The sequence below is a fragment of the Poromitra crassiceps genome, assembly GCF_964638095.1.
Source record: "Poromitra crassiceps genome assembly, chromosome: 17".
Lineage (NCBI taxonomy): Eukaryota > Metazoa > Chordata > Actinopteri > Beryciformes > Melamphaidae > Poromitra > Poromitra crassiceps.
Window position 1 is genome coordinate 25,790,865 of NC_139635.1, and position 23,512 is coordinate 25,814,376.

A 23,512-nucleotide genomic window follows, 5' to 3' on the forward strand; every position below is an offset into this window, starting at 1 on the left:
GGGAAAAGGGATGATACTGTAGATTGGAAGAAAGTGTATCAAGCTTGACCCATGCTTGGCCCAGCACTACTAGTGACATATAAAAATGGTATTATAGGTGAATTTTTGAAATGACAGATACAGAGTGCACAAGGCTTAAACTCCTCTTTCTGGTAGGCTCAATCCAAACACTTTGAAGCACTTCTTCATAAATCCAAGCACAGCCAATTGTGTTAAGTGTTTATTTTCTACCTTCAAATAATTATTCTGTTGGCTAAGATCCTGCCGTATGAATTCATGTCCATCGATGAAAAAAGTGGCAACTTCTATGTTAGAAAAACTTTCTTTACATGCACAATGTTGTTCACCAATGTTCTCAATGGAGAATGACAAAAACAAATGGAATGGACACCGTTATGGGCAAGCCTGTAACATGTTTAAAGTGGTCTTAAACGACATAGTGTTGCTTGTAACACATTATGCTCGCCTATTAATGAGGTTAAAAACGTAGCCTACAAATGGAGAATAAAATAAAAATAATTAATAAAAAATAATGTACGCTAAGCCTAGCACAGGCAAGGACACTTGTGACTATTTTGGCTGAACAAAAAACATAAACCGTTTTGACGTATTGAAAATCATACCTTCAGTATTTTAAATACCCCTGTATACAATAATACCGCCAAAGCCTATTTTGAATGTTTCATTTTGCAAAAGATTTGTGGAGTTTTTCAGCATTGCGTTTAGAGTTTTGAGAAATTGAGCCACAGTTTCTGGAAATGTGTTTAAATGTTTGGGACTGTAATACATCTCATCTCCTTCTGGTTCGTTTTCAGCTTCACCCGAGAGACAAAATGGCTACCAGAGCAGAGGACCGTTTCTCCTGTCCTGTCTGCCACGAGATCTTTAAAGATCCCGTCCTCCTGTCATGTTGTCACAGCTTCTGTAAAGCCTGTGTGGAGAGCTGGTGGACGGAGAAACAAAGACACGAGTGTCCACAGTGTAAGGCTATATATTCACATGAACCCGAGGTGAACCCGGTGTTAAAGAGACTGTGTGAGGAGTTCTTACTGGAGAGAGATCCGAGCGCTTCGGCAGAGTGTGAGCCTCTCTGCAGTCTGCACTCTGCCAAACTCGAGCTCTTCTGTCTGGACCACCAGCAGCCGGTGTGTCTCGTCTGTCGAGATTCCGAAGCACACGCCAACCACCGATTCAGACCCATCGAGGAAGCTGCGGTGGATTTGAAGGAGGAGATTCAGGAATCGCTGAAGCCCATAAAGGAGAAACTGGAGCTCCTCGAGAAAATCAAGAGAGACTGTGAACGAACGGCGGAACACATTACGGTCCAGGCCCAACGCACAGAGATGCAGATTAGGGACGAGTTTCAGATGCTTCGCCAATTTCTCAGAGAGGAAGAGGAGGCCAGGTTGGCTGAACTGAGGGACGAAGAAGCCCAAATGTCAGACTATGAAGAAGGCATGGGTCCCTGAGCAGAGAGATAGCAGCTCTTTCTGAAACAGTCAGGGCCAGAGAGCAGATGCTGAGAGCGTTATACTTTTGATAGTGTGGTTTTGAGTCGAGTTAAAATAGTTTAGTTTTTATAGAGCTGGCTAACTTTGCAGAGTTGACGCCATGTTTGGTGAATACCCTATGCTGACAACAGCGAGAGGAGTGTCATGTTTGCGAGAATAGAATAATGCGAGAGAACAATCCGTAGTGTCAGACTGGCCAGCTCTATAGTATATATGTATATATATATAATTGTTTTTAGTTTGTAAAGGTCCTTATATTACACACTGGGAGCATTTTTTTCCTTCATGCGATTAATTCGCACGTCAAATATATTTTTCGAACCTATATCAGTGAATGCAACCGTGCATACCAACGGTGAAGTTTCGCTGAGGGTGTTTATTTTTTCGGACCGCCGTCGATTTTTTCGATCTGTTGCTGTGGATTGACCGCTGGGTCAAAATTAGCATCGCAATTTTGTGCTGTATATTCGCATCGCTCTTGGTGTGTATAAGGACCTTTTAGTCTGCAACTTTATCGCAGAAATGTGCCCATGTCTTTGCTTGTTTTTGTTGCCAAATTGGTCTTGTTGTAAGAGCAGCAGAAATCTGATCTGATGAAATCTGTGATTGGCTGTATTGGGTCTTGGGCTGTTTTTGGTCTCTGTCAATGAATAATCCTAGAACTATTGTAGGCTGCATGTTGCCATATCCAAATAAATATGTAAAAATAAAATGTCGGCTAAGTTTCACTGATTATACATGAAACAATAATATAGGCTACTGACTAATCAGGCATGTGCAGCTAATTGTCTGGCAGCTTGTTAATAAAAGGTCTAGTAGACTGAGCTGTGAGACAGTTAGCTGAAAGTGAACAGGCTGTTCTCAACTGGACTCTAGTTGGTTATATTAACCGCCTGTTAACTTTCTCCATCAGCCCCCGTTTTTATTCTTATCAATGCCCTGTTTTAAAAGGTGCTATACATGCAGCATTTTAAACAATATTGTCAAATTAATTGTGATACCTTTGTATAATTACTAGTATTGTTAGTGCTAGTGTTTCTCGAAATTAAGACATTTACCATAATGATTGACATCAGCCTTCCAGGTAGCCGACTCTTGATCTGCTGCTAGAAACCCTCAAGCTGTTTGCTTTGGAAGAACAGCGCCCTCTTCCTGTTTTGTGCCATAAAGCTATCCCTCCAAATCTGAACCAATACTGGGTGTTCCTCAAGGTCTTTTTTTGGTGCAATATGACATTATAAAAAAGAACCGGACAAGTGGACGGAGTTAGATTAGAACGTTAAAGACATTATTAGGACGAGAGGCTACAACAGTTGGACAAGAAGTTTAAGTAGTGTTTGTGAAATGACGTGGTATAGCTGATGTAACATGGACAGCTAAAGAATAATGACAAAGCAGTTCAACGTGAAGCCATGCCCTCTTTGAACTCTTAACTGATCCTTCATACTGATAGAGAATGGAAAGAAATGTGTCTCATGAAAGTATATTTAAAACCATACATTCTCTGCAATATGTATGTACATATTGCAGAGAATGTATGGTTTTAAATATACTTTAATGAGACATCTTTCTGGCTCTTGGTTTCATTCATTTGGTTTATATAAGCTGTTTGAATCATTATAATGCGGATGAGGAATGGTGAAATTCCATTCTCTATCAATACTTTAAGCTAGAGACTCCATTTAAACTTCAAATAAGTTGCTACTTTTAATCGGCTTTAATTTATCTTTTGTAGCCTACCATTTTAGAAATCACAGTTTGTGTTGTGTGCTTTTTTCAGCCTTTATATTGGGACCAGCCTTAAGTGTCTCACTCTAGCAGGCTGTACTTCTTACTAAATCCACACAAAACTCTGACAGTTCACAACTTTAACACTATACACATCAGACCCTTGAGTTAATTCTGCTCTCACTCACAAAGTCCAAAAGTAAGCGATGTATAGTGTAACTATTCGTTTTTGATTTTGACATATTAAGTTGTTTGGCACAACCAGGGCACAACTCATATAGTTAAGTCTGCTGCAGTGCACTGCCACCCAGAGAAGTGCCTTTTTTGTTGTGATGTCACGCTGATTCGTCTTATATAAAACCCTGACATTACACACTCCGGTCCAGTAGGTGGCGGTATGCACCTATACGCGTTGGTTGCAATCCGCCACTCACGCTCACGTCAGCGATTAGCTAAAGCTACATGTTTTGATGTAGCGTTAGCTAGCTAAATCTGGCTGGAAAAAACATTTTTAAGCGAATAATCTTAGTTACAACTAGATTGAGCTAACAAAGGGCAGCTTTGTGTTTATATGTGTGGAGTTTGGGAACTCACGAGCTCTAGTTCAAGTTAGCTTGCTGCCTGGACTTACGCCCGAGGTGAGTTGATCACTAGCATTAGCTAGTTTACAACCCTGAAAGTTCGCCCACGTAACGCTAGTGGCAAAATCTGTAACAACAAGATCGAGTTAACAATCTAGGTCTGTGTTTAAATGTGTGGTATTTAATCAGTGTTTTGGGAACATCGCGTGGTGTTAATAGGCTTTAGGAACAGCCTAGTAGTGTATTGCTGCAGTACGGGGCACATTGTTCTCTCAGCATAGAGCTTGTGCTGAGTGCTGACACGAGAAAACACTGCGGTCACGCCATCCGCACTTTGAGGAAGCGTAGTCGCGCTATCTGCACGTAAAATCCATTGAGCGTCTACTTCGCTCTGCACGGTAAAGTGTGGGTGAGCCCCTCATGGTGCCTTCAGGTACGCCTCGTACACCCAGAAAAGGCTACTAATGGCCACAGAGATTGTTGTAAACAGCACAGATAATGTTTTTCTTATCACTTTCCCCTGTTGAAATGCATACATCTGTCATTAAGGCTACTTTACTGTTCTTCAAGACAACATTTTTAATAATTAACTGTCAATGAGGTTGTTTGTGGTGCCATTTGTCTGTATGTCTGTTTATTTGAATTAGACAAAAACTAATATGCACATTTTCATGAAACTTGGTGGAAGGGTGAAGCATGGACAAAGGAAGAAGGCATTACATTTAGGTACAGATCTATGTCAGACTGACCTCATGGTGGCGCTATAATAGCCCTCAAAAGGCCATGAAAACTTCAAATCAATTTGTTTCCTGCAAACTCCACCAGATTCTTGCTCAGTACTCCCCAGTCTACCTACCTGGTGATTGTCAAGTGGTTTTACTGCAGCATTTTGGGAATAATCCAATGTCAAAGTCATATACATTACGCGTAATATGACACATTGGCTGATTTTCAAAAGGCCATGACAACTTCAAATCAATTTGTTTCCTGCAAACTCCACCAGATTCTTGCTCAGTACTCCCCAGTCTACCTACCTGGTGATTGTCAAGTGGTTTTACTGCAGCATTTTGGAATAATCTAGTGGCAAAGTCATATAGCTACATTATGCACAATCTGACATAGACTGATTATCAAAAGGCCATGACATTGGTGGTCGATGTGGGAAAGATGATTGTGGAATGGATTGTGAAGAGCAGGCAAAGTCAATGACCAGATTGCTTTGTTATGTTTTAACATGTTTAACATCTGAATGTTGCTTTCTTGTCCAGTTCTTCAAGACGAAGGCGCAGCAAACTTCGTGGCTCCACTCCTCATCTGTGAAAATGATGAACCTCATACCTGAAGATGGTCCTGAGGCTTCCACCTCTGAGGCCATCCTCAAGAAGCCCAAGCGGACCACCCACAGAAACAAACACACACAGCCTGAGGTGGCAGTGGATGCGGCCCAATCATCTCATGTCAGCTGTGAAGAGAGTTCTGTGCTGGACGAGGAGCTGGCAACGGTAGAGGAAGAGAAGGCTGACAAACAGAGCCAAGGGAACAATACAGAGACGGAGAGAGAGCCAGACAGGTCATCAATCACAGCCGCTTCTCCACCTAAGATGCCCTCACCTGAGGTGGTTGTGAGGATCTCTGCATCCGACCGCTTGTCAGCTGAGATGGCCAAGAAGCAAGAAGCCTCTCCTGGCCGCACAGTGACTAAAGTTGTGATAGCTGCGACACCTAAGAGTTCACGACGGAGCTCTGTGCGGCACTCCCTCAAGCTGCGGCACTTCCTGGCAGGGCTGCAGCACAGCCGGACACAGGGGTCAGCACAGCGGGACTCCAGGCGTTCTTCACTAAAGAAGAAGAAGCAGCGCACGGGCGACTCTGCCAGCAGCAGTAATGTCTGTGGTGAGTAATAAGCCTTATTTGGTGGAACGTGGCGGCCTAAGTGTGGTTTGGGAGTTTGTCTTGCAAGTTCCACACATTCAAGCTGGCTAAGCAATAGGTCATATTGTTCTTCTTTGGCTAATACCCCCCCCCCCTTTTCCCACACATATTATAGTGGTCTCTTCCATGGAATCTGAAGAGGATGGACAGGCGTAAGTGATGAGTAAAATATTTCTTATGCATGGGTGAATGTGTAAAGGATCATTTTCTAATAAAATGTATTATTATTATTACTGCTGTTTTTGTGGGTGTTCCCTGCCTTACCGTCTGTCTGTTTGATGATGTCAGAGCTGATTGGCGGGAAGAGAGACATCTGTCAGAGGAGGAGAGGAACATTTTTGAAATGAATCCTTCAGAAGAGGTGAGAAAAATATTAATGTTTTATCACTGATGTTGCAACACACACACACACACACACACACACACACACACACACACACACACTGTCTTGATTCTTTCTTACCTTTCTCTATGGAAACAGAGAGACACCAGTGGACCCAGATGTCACTGCTGTCAGCAGTGTGACAAAACATTCACAAGACTTCACAACTTACAGCGTCATCAGAGAGTTCACTCAGGGGAGAGACCTTACTCCTCTCAGCAGTGTGGGGAATCTTTCAGAGACAGTGACCTAAGAGCACATCAACACATCCACACTGGAGAGAAGCCCTTCCACTGTGACCAATGTGGGAGCAGTTTCAGTTGGTCAAGTCACCTAACAAGACACAAACGCATCCACACTGGAGAGAAGCCCTTCCACTGTGACCAATGTGGAAGCAGGTTCAGTCAGTCAAGTGACCTAACAAAACACAAACGCAGCCACACTGGAGAGAAGCCCTTCCACTGTGACCAATGTGGAAGCAGCTTCAGTCTGTCAAGTCACCTAACAACACACAAACGCATTCACACTGGAGAGAAGCCCTTCCACTGTGACCAATGTGGGAGCAGTTTCAGTCGGTCAAGTAACCTAACAAGACACAAACGCATTCACACTGGAGAGAAGCCCTTCCACTGTGACCAATGTGGGAGCAGTTTCAGTGACTCAGGTAACCTAACAACACACAAACGCATTCACACTGGAGAGAAGCCCTTCCACTGTGACCAATGTGGGAGCAGGTTCAGTCAGTCAAGTGACCTAACAACACACAAACGCATTCACACTGGAGAGAAGCCCTTCCACTGTGACCAATGTGGAAGCAGGTTCAGTCTGTCAAGTGCCCTAACAAGACACAAACGCATTCACAGTGGAACAGGCTACTGGTGTGTCCGCTGTAAGAGAATGTTTGCTCGGTCTGATAGTCTGAAGAGACACAGCTGTATCTAACCTGCTGAAGAGCGCCTCCACTGTTTGCAGTGGGAACTTACCAGCTTCTCTCTGTCCAACCAAACATTTCATGAATAAAAGTTTAGTGACAGCAAAGTCTGACTGTGCAGAACTATGTTTGTTTGTTTCTCAGCCATAAAATCTTGGCAGTGGATTGTAGAATGTTAACCTCAATGTCAAAATGTCATTACAAAGTAAATAATATAGTCTGGATGGAGAGCTTTAGAAATTGCTGTTTGAAGTAAATAAATGGGCAAGTGTTCTACTGGAAATTTCTGACCCTTGCTTTTGAGGTTTTAAGACTTTGGAAAAGACAATCCTGGATTTGAACGCACAACCTACCACATGATGATGGGCTGCTGCTGGTGTTGGGGAAACTAGTTTCGACCTTTATTAAATTATTTTTTCTCTCTCCTGTTATTTTTATTTCTCCTCTCTTACTGATTTATTTCATTGATGCTCCTCCAATATGGAGAATTTGTTATGTATACGAGATACAAATGTGTGTAACTTTTCAGTTTTTGGAAAGGGTGTGTGGAGGGAATGGGGGTTATTAACCTAAACAAATGAGTGGGAATATTAAAATGTCATTCTCCCTGTATCACGGTGATGAATATGCACTCCGTAAATAAATGAATACAAAAAAGAAGCAGCTGGCGACTGCACATGTATCGGAGGAAGCATTATGTTAGTCCAGTGGTTCCCAAACTGGGGTACGTGGAGCTACTACAGGGGGTACTTGAAAGAAAGTAGAAAATGGAAAAATGTAAGAACAAATCATGAAAATTAATAAAACGTTAAGAAAATGTTTTATGGTTTACCAAACTAGCTATACTTCCCAATGAAAAGTAGTTAAACTACATCTTAACTACTCTCAATAAATGTTTGCTTGTCAAACTAAAACTACATCTGAAATCTGAGTCTGGAATCTCATATTGTTACACGGAGGTACACCTGAACTGACACTGAGTGTAGGTGTGTTTGTTCCAGTAAAGTAGGCCTACAATCTGAGCCACACTCAGGAAAAAGGATGCTTTCTTTTATTTGTATGATATACGCACGTAATTGCCTGTATGTGAGCTTAGGGATGGAGTGCAGGTGTAGGTACAGGATCTCCTCGGCTTACACAATCTGTTCGCTCTACGCTCTTGGTGTGTATAAGGACCTTTAGTCTGCAACTTTATCGCAGAAATGTGCCCAAGACTTTGCTTGTTTTTGTTGCCAAATAGACCCTTCTCACAGGGGGCATTTTGTGTGGAAAAGGCAGGGTAAACAGGTGCAAGCAAAACACTAATGAGGGTTTCAAACTTCCATGATTGGAATTTGGAAACCCTCCTTAGTGTTTTGCTTGCACCTGTGTTTATTCTGCCTTTTTGACACAAAATGGCCTCCGTGAAAATGGTCTATTGGTCTTGTTGTAAGAGCAGCAGAAATCTGATCTGATGAAATCTGTGATTGGCTGTATTGGGTCTTGGGCTGTTTTTGGTCTCTGTCAATAAATAATCTTAGAACTATTGTAGGCTGCATGTTGCCATATCAAAATAAATATGGAAAAATAAAATGTCGGCTAAGTTTCACTGATTATACATGAAACAATATATTATATGCTGCTACTGACTAGTCAGGTATGTGCAGCTAATTGTCTGGCAGCTCGTTAATAAAAGGTCTACCTTTTATTAACGAGCTGCGAGACAATTAGCTGAAAGTGAACAGGCTGTTCTCAACTGGACTCTAGTTGGTAACAGCCTGTTAACTTTCTCCATCAGCCCCCGTTTTTATTCTTATCAATGCCCTGTTTTAAAACGTGCTATAGGCTACATGCAGCATTTTAAACATCAATCTTGTCAAATTAATTGTGATACCTTTGTATAATTACTGGTAGCCTATTGTTAGTGCTAGTGTTTCAAGTCCAAATGTAAGCGATGTATAGTTTAACTATTCGTTTTTGATTTTGACATACTAAAGTTTTTTTGGCACAACTCATACTAGTTAACTGCTGCAGTGCACTGCCACCCAGAGGTGCCTTTTTTGTTGTGATGTCACGTTGATTCGTCTTAAAACCCTGATATTACACACTCCGGTCCAGTAGGTGGCGGTATGCACCTATACGCGTTGGTTGCAATCCGCCACTCACGCTCACGTCAGCTGGGCTAGGAGGCAGCGATTAGCTAAAGCTACATGAAGTTTTGATGTAGCGTTAGCTAGCTAAATCTGTGGTTGGAAAAAAACATTTTTAAGCGAATGATCTTAGTTACAACTAGATTGAGCTAACAAAGGGCAGCTTTGTGTTTATATGTGTGGAGTTTGGGAACTCACGAGCTCTAGTTCAAGTTAGCTTGCTGCCTGGACTTACGCCCGAGGTGAGTTGATCACTAGCATTAGCTAGTTTACAACCCTGAAAGTTCGCCCACGTAACGTTAGTGGCAAAATCTGTAACAACAAGATCGAGTTAACAATCTAGGTCTGTGTTTAAATGTGTGGTATTTAATCAGTGTTTTGGGAACATCGCGTGGTGTCAATAGGCTTTAGGAACAGCCTAGTAGTGTATTGCTGCAGTACGGGGCACATTGTTCTCTCAGCATAGAGCTCGTGCTGAGTGCTGACACGAGAAAACTGCACTAATTTCAACAGAGGAAAGTGTAACCAAGACATAATAGTTACAAAGCCCCATTGCACGATTTGTTCAACTCAGACTTTTTCAAGATAACAAAAAAGCAAAGTAAAAAATACTGAAAATCCCTCAGTCAGCATCACATGTGCCGAGGGTTGTGCAAAAAGTGTACTGTACTGTACATACACTGTGAGGAGGTTTCAAACATTGTTACCTCTATGAGGTAGAATAGTAAAAGAAGGAGAAAGTGCTGTAAAAAGTTGTCATTATCTGGGTTCTCACTCCAAACTGTCTGAGCCTTCTAAGAAAGTGAAGTCGGTTGTGCCAAATCTGCCAATTTGTCACAGGTGATAGTAGTCAGCGAGTGAATCAAGTGAGGAAAGAGAGGTCGGGTCCTTTTCTTGTAGGAATGAAAGGTAGATGGAGTTTCCCAGTAATCCTCACGGAGTGGGAAAGTTCTTGAAAAAGAAAGTGCGAGCTGTTAAATCTGTAACCAGAAGTGGAATGGTAATTATGGATTGTGTGTGAATGCTCAGGGATTGAAAGTCATCAATATAAGTAAAGTATAGAGATTATTGTAGGGTGGAGGGCTTCCCACTTGGAAGCGATCTGATGAAAAAAGGAGTTGTAACTAAGTGGTGTGGCGGCGTGCCACTTGATGTTGATGCTGAGACATTTGAGGATATAGAAGGTGTGTTTGAGGCAAGAAGGATGACGAGATTTAGAGAAGGTAAGGAGGAGGATAGATGGTATGTCTGTGTGTTTGACTTTAATAAATGAGAAGTTTCAGGAAACCGTGTTTCTCAGAGGGCGCCTCTCAGGTGTTTTTGCTGTCAACAGTAGGGTCATGTAGCTGCCGTGTGCAGAGGAGACAGAAGATGTGGTCGATGTGGGAAAGATGACTGTGGAATGGAGTGTGAAGAGCAGGCAAAGTCAATGACCAGATTGCTTTGTTATGTTTGAACATGTTTAACATCTGAATGTTGCTTTCTTGTCCAGTTCTTCAAGGCGAAGGCGCAGCAAACTTCGTGGCTCCACTCCTCATCTGTGAAAATGATGAACCTCATACCTGAAGATGGTCCTGAGGCTTCCACCTCTGAGGCCATCCTCAAGAAGCCCAAGCGGACCACCCACAGAAAGAAACACACACAGCCTGAGGTGGCAGTGGATGCGGCCCAATCATCTCATGTCAGCTGTGAAGAGAGTTCTGTGCTGGACGAGGAGCTGGCAACGGTAGAGGAAGAGAAGGCTGACAAACAGAGCCAAGGGAACAATACGGAGACGGAGAGAGAGCCAGACAGGTCATCAATCACAGCCGCTTCTCCACCTAAGATGCCCTCACCTGAGGTGGTTGTGAGGATCTCTGCATCCGACCGCTTGTCAGCTGAGATGACCAAGAAGCAAGAAGCCTCTCCTGGCCGCACAGTGACTAAAGTTGCGATAGCTGCGACACCTAAGAGTTCACGACGGAGCTCTGTGCGGCACTCCCTCAAGCTGCGGCACTTCCTGGCAGGGCTGCAGCACAGCCGGACACAGGGGTCAGCACAGCGGGCCTCCAGGCGTTCTTCACTAAAGAAGAAGAAGCAGCGCACGGGCGATTCTGCCAGCAGCAGTAATGTCTGTGGTGAGTAATGAGCCTTATTTGGTGGAACGTGGCCTAAGTGTGGTTTGGGAGTTTGTCTTGCAAGTTCCACACATTCAAGCTGGCTAAGCAATAGGTCATATTGTTCTTCTTTGGCTAATACCCCCCCCCCTTCCCACACACATTATAGTGGTCTCTTCCATGGAATCTGAAGAGGATGGACAGGCGTAAGTGATGAGTAAAATATTTCTTATGCATGAATGTGTAAAGGATCATTTTCTAATAAAATGTATTATTATTATTACTGCTGTTTTTGTGGGTGTTCCCTGCCTTACCGTCTGTCTGTTTGATGATGTCAGAGCTGATTGGCGGGAAGAGAGACATCTGTCAGAGGAGGAGAGGAACATTTTTGAAATGAATCCTTCAGAAGAGGTGAGAAAAATATTAATGTTTTATCACTGATGTTGCAACACACACACACACACACACACACACACACTGTCTTGATTCTTTCTTACCTTTCTCTATGGAAACAGAGAGACACCAGCGGACCCAGATGTCACCGCTGTCAGCAGTGTGACAAAACATTCACAAGACTTCACAACTTACAGCGTCATCAGAGAGTTCACTCAGGGGAGAGACCTTACTCCTCTCAGCAGTGTGGGAAGTCTTTCAGAGACTCAAGTGACCTAAGAGCACATCAACACATCCACACTGGAGAGAAGCCCTTCCACTGTGACCAATGTGGGAGCAGTTTCAGTCGGTCAAGTCACCTAACAAGACACAAACGCATTCACACTGGAGAGAAGCCCTTCCACTGTGACCAATGTGGAAGCAGGTTCAGTCAGTCAAGTGACCTAACAAAACACAAACACATTCACACTGGAGAGAAGCCCTTCCACTGTGACCAATGTGGGAGCAGTTTCAGTGACTCAGGTAACCTAACAAAACACAAACGCATTCACACTGGAGAGAAGCCCTTCCACTGTGACCAATGTGGAAGCAGGTTCAGTCTGTCAAGTCACCTAACAAGACACAAACGCATCCACACTGGAGAGAAGCCCTTCCACTGTGACCAATGTGGAAGCAGGTTCAGTCAGTCAAGTGACCTAACAACACACAAACGCATCCACACTGGAGAGAAGCCCTTCCACTGTGACCAATGTGGAAGCAGGTTCAGTCTGTCAAGTCACCTAACAAGACACAAACGCATCCACACTGGAGAGAAGCCCTTCCACTGTGACCAATGTGGAAGCAGGTTCAGTCAGTCAAGTGACCTAACAACACACAAACGCATCCACACTGGAGAGAAGCCCTTCCACTGTGACCAATGTGGAAGCAGGTTCAGTCTGTCAAGTGCCCTAACAACACACAAACGCATTCACACTGGAGAGAAGCCCTTCCACTGTGACCAATGTGGAAGCAGGTTCAGTCAGTCAAGTGACCTAACAAGACACAAACGCATTCACACTGGAGAGAAGCCCTTCCACTGTGACCAATGTGGAAGCAGGTTCAGTCAGTCAAGTGACCTAACAACACACAAACGCATTCACACTGGAGAGAAGCCCTTCCACTGTGACCAATGTGGAAGCAGGTTCAGTCTGTCAAGTGCCCTAACAACACACAAACGCAGCCACACTGGAGAGAAGCCCTTCCACTGTGACCAATGTGGAAGCAGGTTCAGTCAGTCAAGTGCCCTAACAACACACAAACGCATCCACACTGGAGAGAAGCCCTTCCACTGTGACCAATGTGGGAGCAGTTTCAGTGACTCACGTAACCTAACAACACACAAACGCATCCACAGTGGAATGGGCTACTGGTGTGTCCGCTGTAAGAGAATGTTTGCTCAGTCTGGTAGTCTGAAGAGACACCGCTGTATCTAACCTGCTGAAGAGCGCCTCCACTGTTTGCAGTGGGAACTTACCAGCTTCTCTCTGTCCAACCAAACATTTCATGAATAAAAGTTTAGTGATAGCAAAGTCTGACTGTGCAGAACTATGTTTGTTTGTTTCTCAGCCATAAAATCTTGGCAGTGGATTGTAGAATGTTAACCTCAATGTCATTACAAAGTAAATAATATAGTCTGGATGGAGAGCTTTAGAAATTGCTGTTTGAAGTAAATAAATGGCAAGTGTTCTACTGGAAATTTCTGACCCTTGCTTTTGAGGTTTTAAGACTTTGGAAAAGACATGCCTGGATTTGAACCCACAACCTACCACATGATGAGGGGCTGCTGCTGGTGTTGGGGAAACTAGTTTAGACCTTTATTATGTTTATTTTTTTCTCTCCCATTATTTTTTATTTCTCCTCTCGTTTCCTTACTGATTTATTTCATTGATGCTCCTCCAATATGGATAATTTGTTTTGTTATGTATACAAGATACAAATGTGTGTAACTTTTCAGTTCTGCAAAGGGTGTGTGGAGGGAATGGGGGTTATTAACCTAAACAAATGAGTGGTCATATTAAAATGTCATTCTCCCTGTATCACGGTGATGAATATGCACTCGGTAAATAAATGAATACAAAAAAGAAGCAGCTGGCGACTGCACATGTATTGGAGGAAGCATTATGTTAGTCCAGTGGTTCCCAAACTGGGGTACGTGGAGCTACTACAGGGGGTACTTGAAAGAAAGTAGAAAATGGAAAAATGTAAGAACAAATCATGAAAATTAATAAAACGTTAAGAAAATGTTTTATGGTTTACCAAACTAGCTATACTTCCCAATGAAAAGTAGTTAAACTACATCTTAACTACTCTCAATAAATGTTTGCTTGTCAAACTAAAACTACATCTGAAATCTGAGTCTGGAATCTCATATTGTTACACGGAGGTACACCTGAACTGACACTGAGTGTAGGTGTGTTTGTTCCAGTAAAGTAGGCCTACAATCTGAGCCACACTCAGGAAAAAGGATGCTTTCTTTTATTTGTATGATATACGCACGTAATTGCCTGTATGTGAGCTTAGGGATGGAGTGCAGGTGTAGGTACAGGATCTCCTCGGCTTACACAATCTGTTCGCTCTACGCTCTTGGTGTGTATAAGGACCTTTAGTCTGCAACTTTATCGCAGAAATGTGCCCAAGACTTTGCTTGTTTTTGTTGCCAAATAGACCCTTCTCACAGGGGGCATTTTGTGTCGAAAAGGCAGGGTAAACAGGTGCAAGCAAAACACTAATGAGGGTTTCAAACTTCCATGATTGGAATTTGGAAACCCTCCTTAGTGTTTTGCTTGCACCTGTGTTTATTCTGCCTTTTCGACACAAAATGGCCTCCGTGAAAATGGTCTATTGGTCTTGTTGTAAGAGCAGCAGAAATCTGATCTGATGAAATCTGTGATTGGCTGTATTGGGTCTTGGGCTGTTTTTGGTCTCTGTCAATAAATAATCCTAGAACTATTGTAGGCTGCATGTTGCCATATCAAAATAAATATGGAAAAATAAAATGTCGGCTAAGTTTCACTGATTATACATGAAACAATATATTATATGCTGCTACTGACTAGTCAGGTATGTGCAGATAATTGTCTGGCAGCTCATTAATAAAAGGTCTACCTTTTATTAACGAGCTGCGAGACAATTAGCTGAAAGTGAACAGGCTGTTCTCAACTGGACTCTAGTTGGTAACAGCCTGTTAACTTTCTCCATCAGCCCCCGTTTTTATTCTTGTCAATGCCCCGTTTTAAAAGGTGCTATACATACATGCAGCATTTTAAACATCAATCTTGTCAAATTAATTGTGATACCTTTGTATAATTACTGGTAGCCTATTGTTAGTGCTAGTGTTTCAAGTCCAAATGTAAGCGATGTATAGTTTAACTATTCGTTTTTGATTTTGACATATTAAAGTTTGTTTGGCACAACTCATACTAGTTAACTGCTGCAGTGCACTGCCACCCAGAGAAGTGCCTTTTTTGTTGTTGATTCGTCTTATATAAAACTCTGATATTACACACTCCGGTCCAGTAGGTGGCGGTATGCACCTATACGCGTTGGTTGCAATCCGCCACTCACGCTCACGTCGGGAGCGTGCCTATGTTCCCACAGCCCTATGTTCCCACAGCCCTATGTTCCCACAGCCCTAACCCTAACCCTAACCCCAACCCTAACCCTAACCCAACCCTAACCCTAACCCAACCCTAACACTAACCTAACCCTAACCCTAACCCTAAATGTGGGAGCATAGGGCTGTGGGAACATTGGGCTGTGGGAACATAGGGGTGACCCCCTCACGTCAGCTCGGCTGGTAGGCAGCGATTAGCTAAAGCTACATGAAGTTTTGATGTAGCGTTAGCTAGCTAAATCTGTGGTTGGAAAAAACATTTTTAAGCGAATAATCTTAGTTACAACTAGATTGAGCTAACAAAGGGCAGCTTTGTGTTTATATGTGTGGAGTTTGGGAACTCACGATCTCTAGTTCAAGTTAGCTTGCTGCCTGGACTTACGCCCGAGGTGAGTGATCACTAGCATTAGCTAGTTTACAACCCTGAAAGTTCGCCCACGTAACGTTAGTGGCAAAATCTGTAACAACAAGATCGAGTTAACAATCTAGGTCTGTGTTTAAATGTGTGGTATTTAATCTGTGTTTTGGGAACATCGCGTGGTGTCAATAGGCTTTAGGAACAGCCTAGTAGTGTATTGCTGCAGTACGGGGCACATTGTTCTCTCAGCATAGAGCTTGTGCTGAGTGCTGACACGAGAAAACGGCACTAATTTCAACAGAGGAAAGTGTAACCAAGACATAATAGTTACAAAGCCCCATTGCACTATTTGTTCAACTCAGACTTTTTCAAGATAACAAAAAAGCAAAGTAAAAATACTGAAAATCCCTCAGTCAGCATCACATGTGCCGAGGGTTGTGCAAAAAGGTGTACTGTACTGTACACTGTGAGGAGATTTCAAACATTGTTACCTCTATGAGGTAGAATAGTAAAAGAAGAAGAAAGTGCTGTAAAAAGTTGTCATTATCTGGGTGCTCAGTCCAAACTGTCTGAGCCTTCTAAGAAAGTGAAGCCGTTGTGCCAAATCTGCCAATTTGTCTCAAGTGATAGTAGTCAGAGAGTGAATCAAGTGAGGAAAGAGAGGTCGGGTCCTTTTCTTGTAGGAATGAAAGGTAGATCGAGTTTCCCAGTAATCCTCACGGAGTGGGAAAGTTCTTGAAAAAGAAAGTGCGAGCTGTTAAATCTGTAACCAGAAGTGGAATGGTAATTATGGATTGTGTGTGAATGCTCAGGGATTGAAAGTCATCAATATAAGTAAAGTATAGAGATTATTGTAGGGTGGAGGGCTTCCCACTTGGAAGCGATCAGATGAAAAAAGGAGTTGTAACTAAGTGGTGTGCCACTTGATGTTGATGCTGAGACATTTGAGGATATAGAAGGTGTGTTTGAGGCAAGAAGGATGACGAGATTTAGAGAAGGTAAGGAGGAGGATAGATGGTATGTTTCTGTGTTTGACTTTAATAAATGAGAAGTTTCAGGAAACAGTGTTTCTCAGAGGGCGCCTCAGGTGTTTTTGCTGTCAACAGTAGGGTCATGTAGCTGCCGTGTGCAGAGGAGACAGAAGATGTGGTCGATGTGGGAAAGATGATTGTGAAGAGCAGGCAAAGTCAATGACCAGATTGCTTTGTTATGTTTTAACATGTTTAACATCTGAATGTTGCTTTCTTGTCCAGTTCTTCAAGGCGAAGGCGCAGCAAACTTCGTGGCTCCACTCCTCATCTGTGAAAATGATGAACCTCATACCTGAAGATGGTCCTGAGGCTTCCACCTCTGAGGCCATCCCCAAGAAGCCCAAGCGGACCACCCACAGAAACAAACACACACAGCCTGAGGTGGCAGTGGATGCAGCGGCCCAATCATCTCATGTCAGCTGTGAAGAGAGTCCTGTGCTGGACGAGGAGCTGGCGACGGTAGAGGAAGAGAAGGCTGACAAACAGAGCCAAGGGAACAATACCGAGACGGAGAGAGAGCCAGACAGGTCATCAATCACAGCCGCTTCTCCACCTAAGATGCCCTCACCTGAGGTGGTTGTGAGGATCTCTGCATCCGACCGCTTGTCAGCTGAGATGGCCAAGAAGCAAGAAGCCTCTCCTGGCCACACAGTGACTAAAGTTGCGATAGCTGCGACACCTAAGAGCTCACGACGGAGCTCTGTGCGGCACTCCCTCAAGCTGCGCCACTTCCTGGCAGGGCTGCAGCACCGCCGGACACAGGGGTCAGCACAGCGGGCCTCCAGGCGTTCTTCACTAAAGAAGAAGAAGCAGCGCACGGGCGACTCTGCCAGCAGCAGTAATGTCTGTGGTGAGTAATAAGCCTTATTTGGTGGAACGTGGCCTAAGTGTGGTTTGGGAGTTTGTCTTGCAAGTTCCACACATTCAAGCTGGCTAAGCAATAGGTCATATTGTTCTTCTTTGGCTAATACCCCCCCCCCTTCCCACACACATTATAGTGGTCTCTTCCATGGAATCTGAAGAGGATGGACAGGCGTAAGTGATGAGTAAAATATTTCTTATGCATGAATGTGTAAAGGATCATTTTCTAATAAAATGTATTATTATTATTACTGCTGTTTTTGTGGGTGTTCCCTGCCTTACCGTCTGTCTGTTTGATGATGTCAGAGCTGATTGGCGGGAAGAGAGACATCTGTCAGAGGAGGAGAGGAACATTTTTGAAATGAATCCTTCAGAAGAGGTGAGAAAAATATTAATGTTTTATCACTGATGTTGCAACACACACACACACACACACACACACACACACACACACACTCACTCTCTTGATTCTTTCTTACCTTTCTCTATGGAAACAGAGAGACACCAGCGGACCCAGATGTCACCGCTGTCAGCAGTGTGACAAAACATTCACAAGACTTCACAACTTACAGCGTCATCAGAGCGTTCACTCAGGGGAGAGACCTTACTCCTCTCAGCAGTGTGGGGAATCTTTCAGAGACTCAAGTACCCTAAGAGCACATCAACACATCCACACTGGAGAGAAGCCCTTCCACTGTGACAAATGTGGGAGCAGTTTCAGTGACTCACGTAACCTAACAAGACACAAACGCATTCACACTGGAGAGAAGCCCTTCCACTGTGACCAATGTGGGAGCAGGTTCAGTCAGTCAAGTGACCTAACAAGACACAAACGCATTCACACTGGAGAGAAGCCCTTCCACTGTGACCAATGTGGAAGCAGGTTCAGTCTGTCAAGTGCCCTAACAACACACAAACACATTCACACTAGAGAGAAGCCCTTCCACTGTGACCAATGTGGAAGCAGGTTCAGTCAGTCAAGTAACCTATTAAAACACAAACGCATCCACACTGGAGAGAAGCCCTTCCACTGTGACCAATGTGGGAGCAGGTTCAGTCAGTCAAGTGACCTAACAAAACACAAACGCATTCACACTGGAGAGAAGCCCTTCCACTGTGACCAATGTGGGAGCAGTTTCAGTGACTCAGGTAACCTAACAACACACAAACGCATTCACAGTGGAACAGGCTACTGGTGTGTCCGCTGTAAGAGAATGTTTGCTCAGTCTGGTAGTCTGAAGAGACACCGCTGCATCTAACCTGCTGAAGAGCGCCTCCACTGTTTGCAGTGGGAACTTACCAGCTTCTCTCTGTCCAACCAAACTTTTCATGAATAAAAGTTTAGTGACAGCAAAGTCTGACTGTGCAGAACTATGTTTGTTTGTTTCTCAGCCATACAATCTTGGCAGTGGATTGTAGAATGTTAACCTCAATGTCAAAATGTCATTACAAAGTAAATAATATAGTCTGGATGGAGAGCTTTAGAAATTGCTGTTTGAAGTAAATAAATGGCGAAGTGTTCTACTGGAAATTTCTGACCATTGCTTTTGAGGTTTTAAGACTTTGGAAAAGACAAGCCTGGATTTGAACCCACAACCTACCACATGATGAGGGGCTGCTGCTGGTGTTGGGGAAACTAGTTTAGACCTTTATTATGTTTATTTTTTTCTCTCCCATTATTTTTTATTTCTCCTCTCGTTTCCTTACTGATTTATTTCATTGATGCTCCTCCAATATGGAGAATTTGTTTTGTTATGTATACAAGATACAAATGTGTGTAACTTTTCAGTTTTGCAAAGGGTGTGTGGAGGGAATGGGGGTTATTAACCTATGAGTGGTCATATTAAAATGTCATTCTCCCTGTATCAAGGTGATGAATAAATAAACTCGGTAAATAAATGAATACAAAAAAGAAGCAGCTGGCGACTGCACATGTATCGGAGGAAGCATTATGTTAGTCCAGTGGTTCCCAAACTGGGGTACGTGGAGCTACTACAGGGGGTACTTGAAAGAAAGTAGAAAATGGAAAAATGTAAGAACAAATCATGAAAATTAATAAAACGTTAAGAAAATGTTTTATGGTTTACCAAACTAGCTATACTTCCCAATGAAAAGTAGTTAAACTACATCTTAACTACTCTCAATAAATGTTTGCTTGTCAAACTAAAACTACATCTGAAATCTGAGTCTGGAATCTCATATTGTTACACGGAGGTACACCTGAACTGACACTGAGTGTAGGTGTGTTTGTTCCAGTAAAGTAGGCCTACAATCTGAGCCACACTCAGGAAAAAGGATGCTTTCTTTTATTTGTATGATATACGCACGTAATTGCCTGTATGTGAGCTTAGGGATGGAGTGCAGGTGTAGGTACAGGATCTCCTCGGCTTACACAATCTGTTCGCTCTACGCTCTTGGTGTGTATAAGGACCTTTAGTCTGCAACTTTATCGCAGAAATGTGCCCAAGACTTTGCTTGTTTTTGTTGCCAAATAGACCCTTCTCACAGGGGGCATTTTGTGTCGAAAAGGCAGGGTAAACAGGTGCAAGTAAAACACTAATGAGGGTTTCAAACTTGCATGATTGGAATTTGGAAACCCTCCTTAGTGTTTTGCTTGCACCTGTGTTTATTCTGCCTTTTTGACACAAAATGGCCTCCGTGAAAATGGTCTATTGGTCTTGTAAGAGCAGCAGAAATCTGATCTGATGAAATCTGTGATTGGCTGTATTGGGTCTTGGGCTGTTTTTGGTCTCTGTCAATAAATAATCCTAGAACTATTGTAGGCTGCATGTTGCCATATCAAAATAAATATGGAAAAATAAAATGTCGGCTAAGTTTCACTGATTATACATGAAACAATATATTATATGCTGCTACTGACTAGTCAGGTATGTGCAGCTAATTGTCTGGCAGCTCATTAATAACAGGTCTACCTTTTATTAACAAGCTGCGAGACAATTAGCTGAAAGTGAACAGGCTGTTCTCAACTGGACTCTAGTTGGTAACAGCCTGTTAACTTTCTCCATCAGCCCCCGTTTTTATTCTTATCAATGCCCTGTTTTAAAAGGTGCTATACATGCAGCATTTTAAACATCAATCTTGTCAAATTAATTGTGATACCTTTGTATAATTACTGGTAGCCTATTGTTAGTGCTAGTGTTTCAAGTCCAAATGTAAGCGATGTATAGTTTAACTATTCGTTTTTGATTTTGACATATTAAAGTTTGTTTGGCACAACTCATACTAGTTAACTGCTGCAGTGCACTGCCACCCAGAGGTGCCTTTTTTGTTGTGATGTCACGTTGATTCGTCTTAAAACCCTGATATTACACACTCCGGTCCAGTAGGTGGCGGTATGCACCTATACGCGTTGGTTGCAATCCGCCACTCACGCTCACGTCAGCTGGGCTAGGAGGCAGCGATTAGCTAAAGCTACATGAAGTTTTGATGTAGCGTTAGCTAGCTAAATCTGTGGTTGGAAAAAACATTTTTAAGCGAATGATCTTAGTTACAACTAGATTGAGCTAACAAAGGGCAGCTTTGTGTTTATATGTGTGGAGTTTGGGAACTCACGATCTCTAGTTCAAGTTAGCTTGCTGCCTGGACCTTACGCCCGAGGTGAGTTGATCACTAGCATTAGCTAGTTTACAACCCTGAAAGTTCGCCCACGTAACGTTAGTGGCAAAATCTGTAACAACAAGATCGAGTTAACAATCTAGGTCTGTGTTTAAATGTGTGGTATTTAATCTGTGTTTTGGGAACATCGCGTGGTGTCAATAGGCTTTAGGAACAGCCTAGTAGTGTATTGCTGCAGTACGGGGCACATTGTTCTCTCAGCATAGAGCTTGTGCTGAGTGCTGACAGAAAACGGCACTAATTTCAACAGAGGAAAGTGTAACCAAGACATAATAGTTACAAAGCCCCATTGCACTATTTGTTCAACTCAGACTTTTTCAAGATAACAAAAAAGCAAAGTAAAAATACTGAAAATCCCTCAGTCAGCATCACATGTGCCGAGGGTTGTGCAAAAAGGTGTACTGTACTGTACACTGTGAGGAGATTTCAAACATTGTTACCTCTATGAGGTAGAATAGTAAAAGAAGAAGAAAGTGCTGTAAAAAGTTGTCATTATCTGGGTGCTCAGTCCAAACTGTCTGAGCCTTCTAAGAAAGTGAAGCCGTTGTGCCAAATCTGCCAATTTGTCTCAAGTGATAGTAGTCAGAGAGTGAATCAAGTGAGGAAAGAGAGGTCGGGTCCTTTTCTTGTAGGAATGAAAGGTAGATGGAGTTTCCCAGTAATCCTCACGGAGTGGGAAAGTTCTTGAAAAAGAAAGTGCGAGCTGTTAAATCTGTAACCAGAAGTGGAATGGTAATTATGGATTGTGTGTGAATGCTCAGGGATTGAAAGTCATCAATATAAGTAAAGTATAGAGATTATTGTAGGGTGGAGGGCTTCCCACTTGGAAGCGATCAGATGAAAAAAGGAGTTGTAACTAAGTGGTGTGCCACTTGATGTTGATGCTGAGACATTTGAGGATATAGAAGGTGTGTTTGAGGCAAGAAGGATGACGAGATTTAGAGAAGGTAAGGAGGAGGATAGATGGTATGTCTCTGTGTTTGACTTTAATAAATGAGAAGTTTCAGGAAACAGTGTTTCTCAGAGGGCGCCTCAGGTGTTTTTGCTGTCAACAGTAGGGTCATGTAGCTGCCGTGTGCAGAGGAGAAGAAGATGTGGTCGATGTGGGAAAGATGATTGTGAAGAGCAGGCAAAGTCAATGACCAGATTGCTTTGTTATGTTTGAACATGTTTAACATCTGAATGTTGCTTTCTTGTCCAGTTCTTCAAGACGACGGCGCAGCAAACTTCGTGGCTCCACTCCTCATCTGTGAAAATGATGAACCTCATACCTGAAGATGGTCCTGAGGCTTCCACCTCTGAGGCCATCCTCAAGAAGCCCAAGCGGACCACCCACAGAAACAAACACACACAGCCTGAGGTGGCAGTGGATGCAGCAGCCCAATCATCTCATGTCAGCTGTGAAGAGAGTTCTGTGCTGGACGAGGAGCTGGCAACGGTAGAGGAAGAGAAGGCTGACAAACAGAGCCAAGGGAACAATACAGAGACGGAGAGAGAGCCAGACAGGTCATCAATCACAGCCGCTTCTCCACCTAAGATGCCCTCACCTGAGGTGGTTGTGAGGATCTCTGCATCCGACCGCTTGTTAGCTGAGATGGCCAAGAAGCAAGAAGCCTCTCCTGGCCGCACAGTGACTAAAGTTGTGATAGCTGCCTCACCTAAGAGTTCACGACGGAGCTCTGTGCGGCACTCCCTCAAGCTGCGCCACTTCCTGGCAGGGCTGCACCACCGCCGGACACAGGGGTCAGCACAGCGGGCCTCCAGGCGTTCTTCACTAAAGAAGAAGAAGCAGCAGCGCACGGGCGACTCTGCCAGCAGCAGTAATGTCTGTGGTGAGTAATGAGCCTTATTTGGTGGAACGTGGCCTAAGTGTGGTTTGGGAGTTTGTCTTGCAAGTTCCACACATTCAAGCTGGCTAAGCAATAGGTCATATTGTTCTTCTTTGGCTAATACCCCCCCCCTTTTCCCACACACATTATAGTGGTCTCTTCCATGGAATCTGAAGAGGATGGACAGGCGTAAGTGATGAGTAAAATATTTCTTATGCATGGGTGAATGTGTAAAGGATCATTTTCTAATAAAATGTATTATTATTATTACTGCTGTTTTTGTGGGTGTTCCCTGCCTTACCGTCTGTCTGTTTGATGATGTCAGAGCTGATTGGCGGGAAGAGAGACATCTGTCAGAGGAGGAGAGGAACATTTTTGAAATGAATCCTTCAGAAGAGGTGAGAAAAATATTAATGTTTTATCACTGATGTTGCAACACACACACACACACACACACAGGCC

General features: G+C 43.3%; 2 protein-coding genes across 2 annotated transcripts in view; both read left to right on the top strand.

Annotated features, from left to right (window-relative positions):
* Positions 1-2,195, top strand: part of LOC310791760 (nuclear factor 7, ovary-like) — a 4,460-nt gene extending 2,265 nt beyond the window's left edge. The window contains exon 2 of the mRNA XM_083653416.1: positions 816-2,195. Coding sequence (XP_083509542.1) covers positions 834-1,469 — 636 coding nt within the window. The 5' untranslated portion in view covers positions 816-833 and the 3' untranslated portion in view covers positions 1,470-2,195. The remainder of the gene's footprint in view (positions 1-815) is intronic.
* Positions 2,196-3,756: 1,561 nt separating this feature from the next.
* LOC310791858 (uncharacterized protein) lies at positions 3,757-7,564 on the top strand. Its single transcript, XM_083653528.1, has 5 exons — positions 3,757-3,877; positions 5,089-5,713; positions 5,868-5,904; positions 6,041-6,113; positions 6,234-7,564. Exons 2-5 carry the CDS (start codon positions 5,143-5,145, stop codon positions 7,074-7,076), a joined length of 1,524 nt encoding a protein of 507 aa, XP_083509654.1. The 5' UTR covers positions 3,757-3,877; positions 5,089-5,142; the 3' UTR covers positions 7,077-7,564.
* Positions 7,565-23,512: the final 15,948 nt, after the last annotated feature.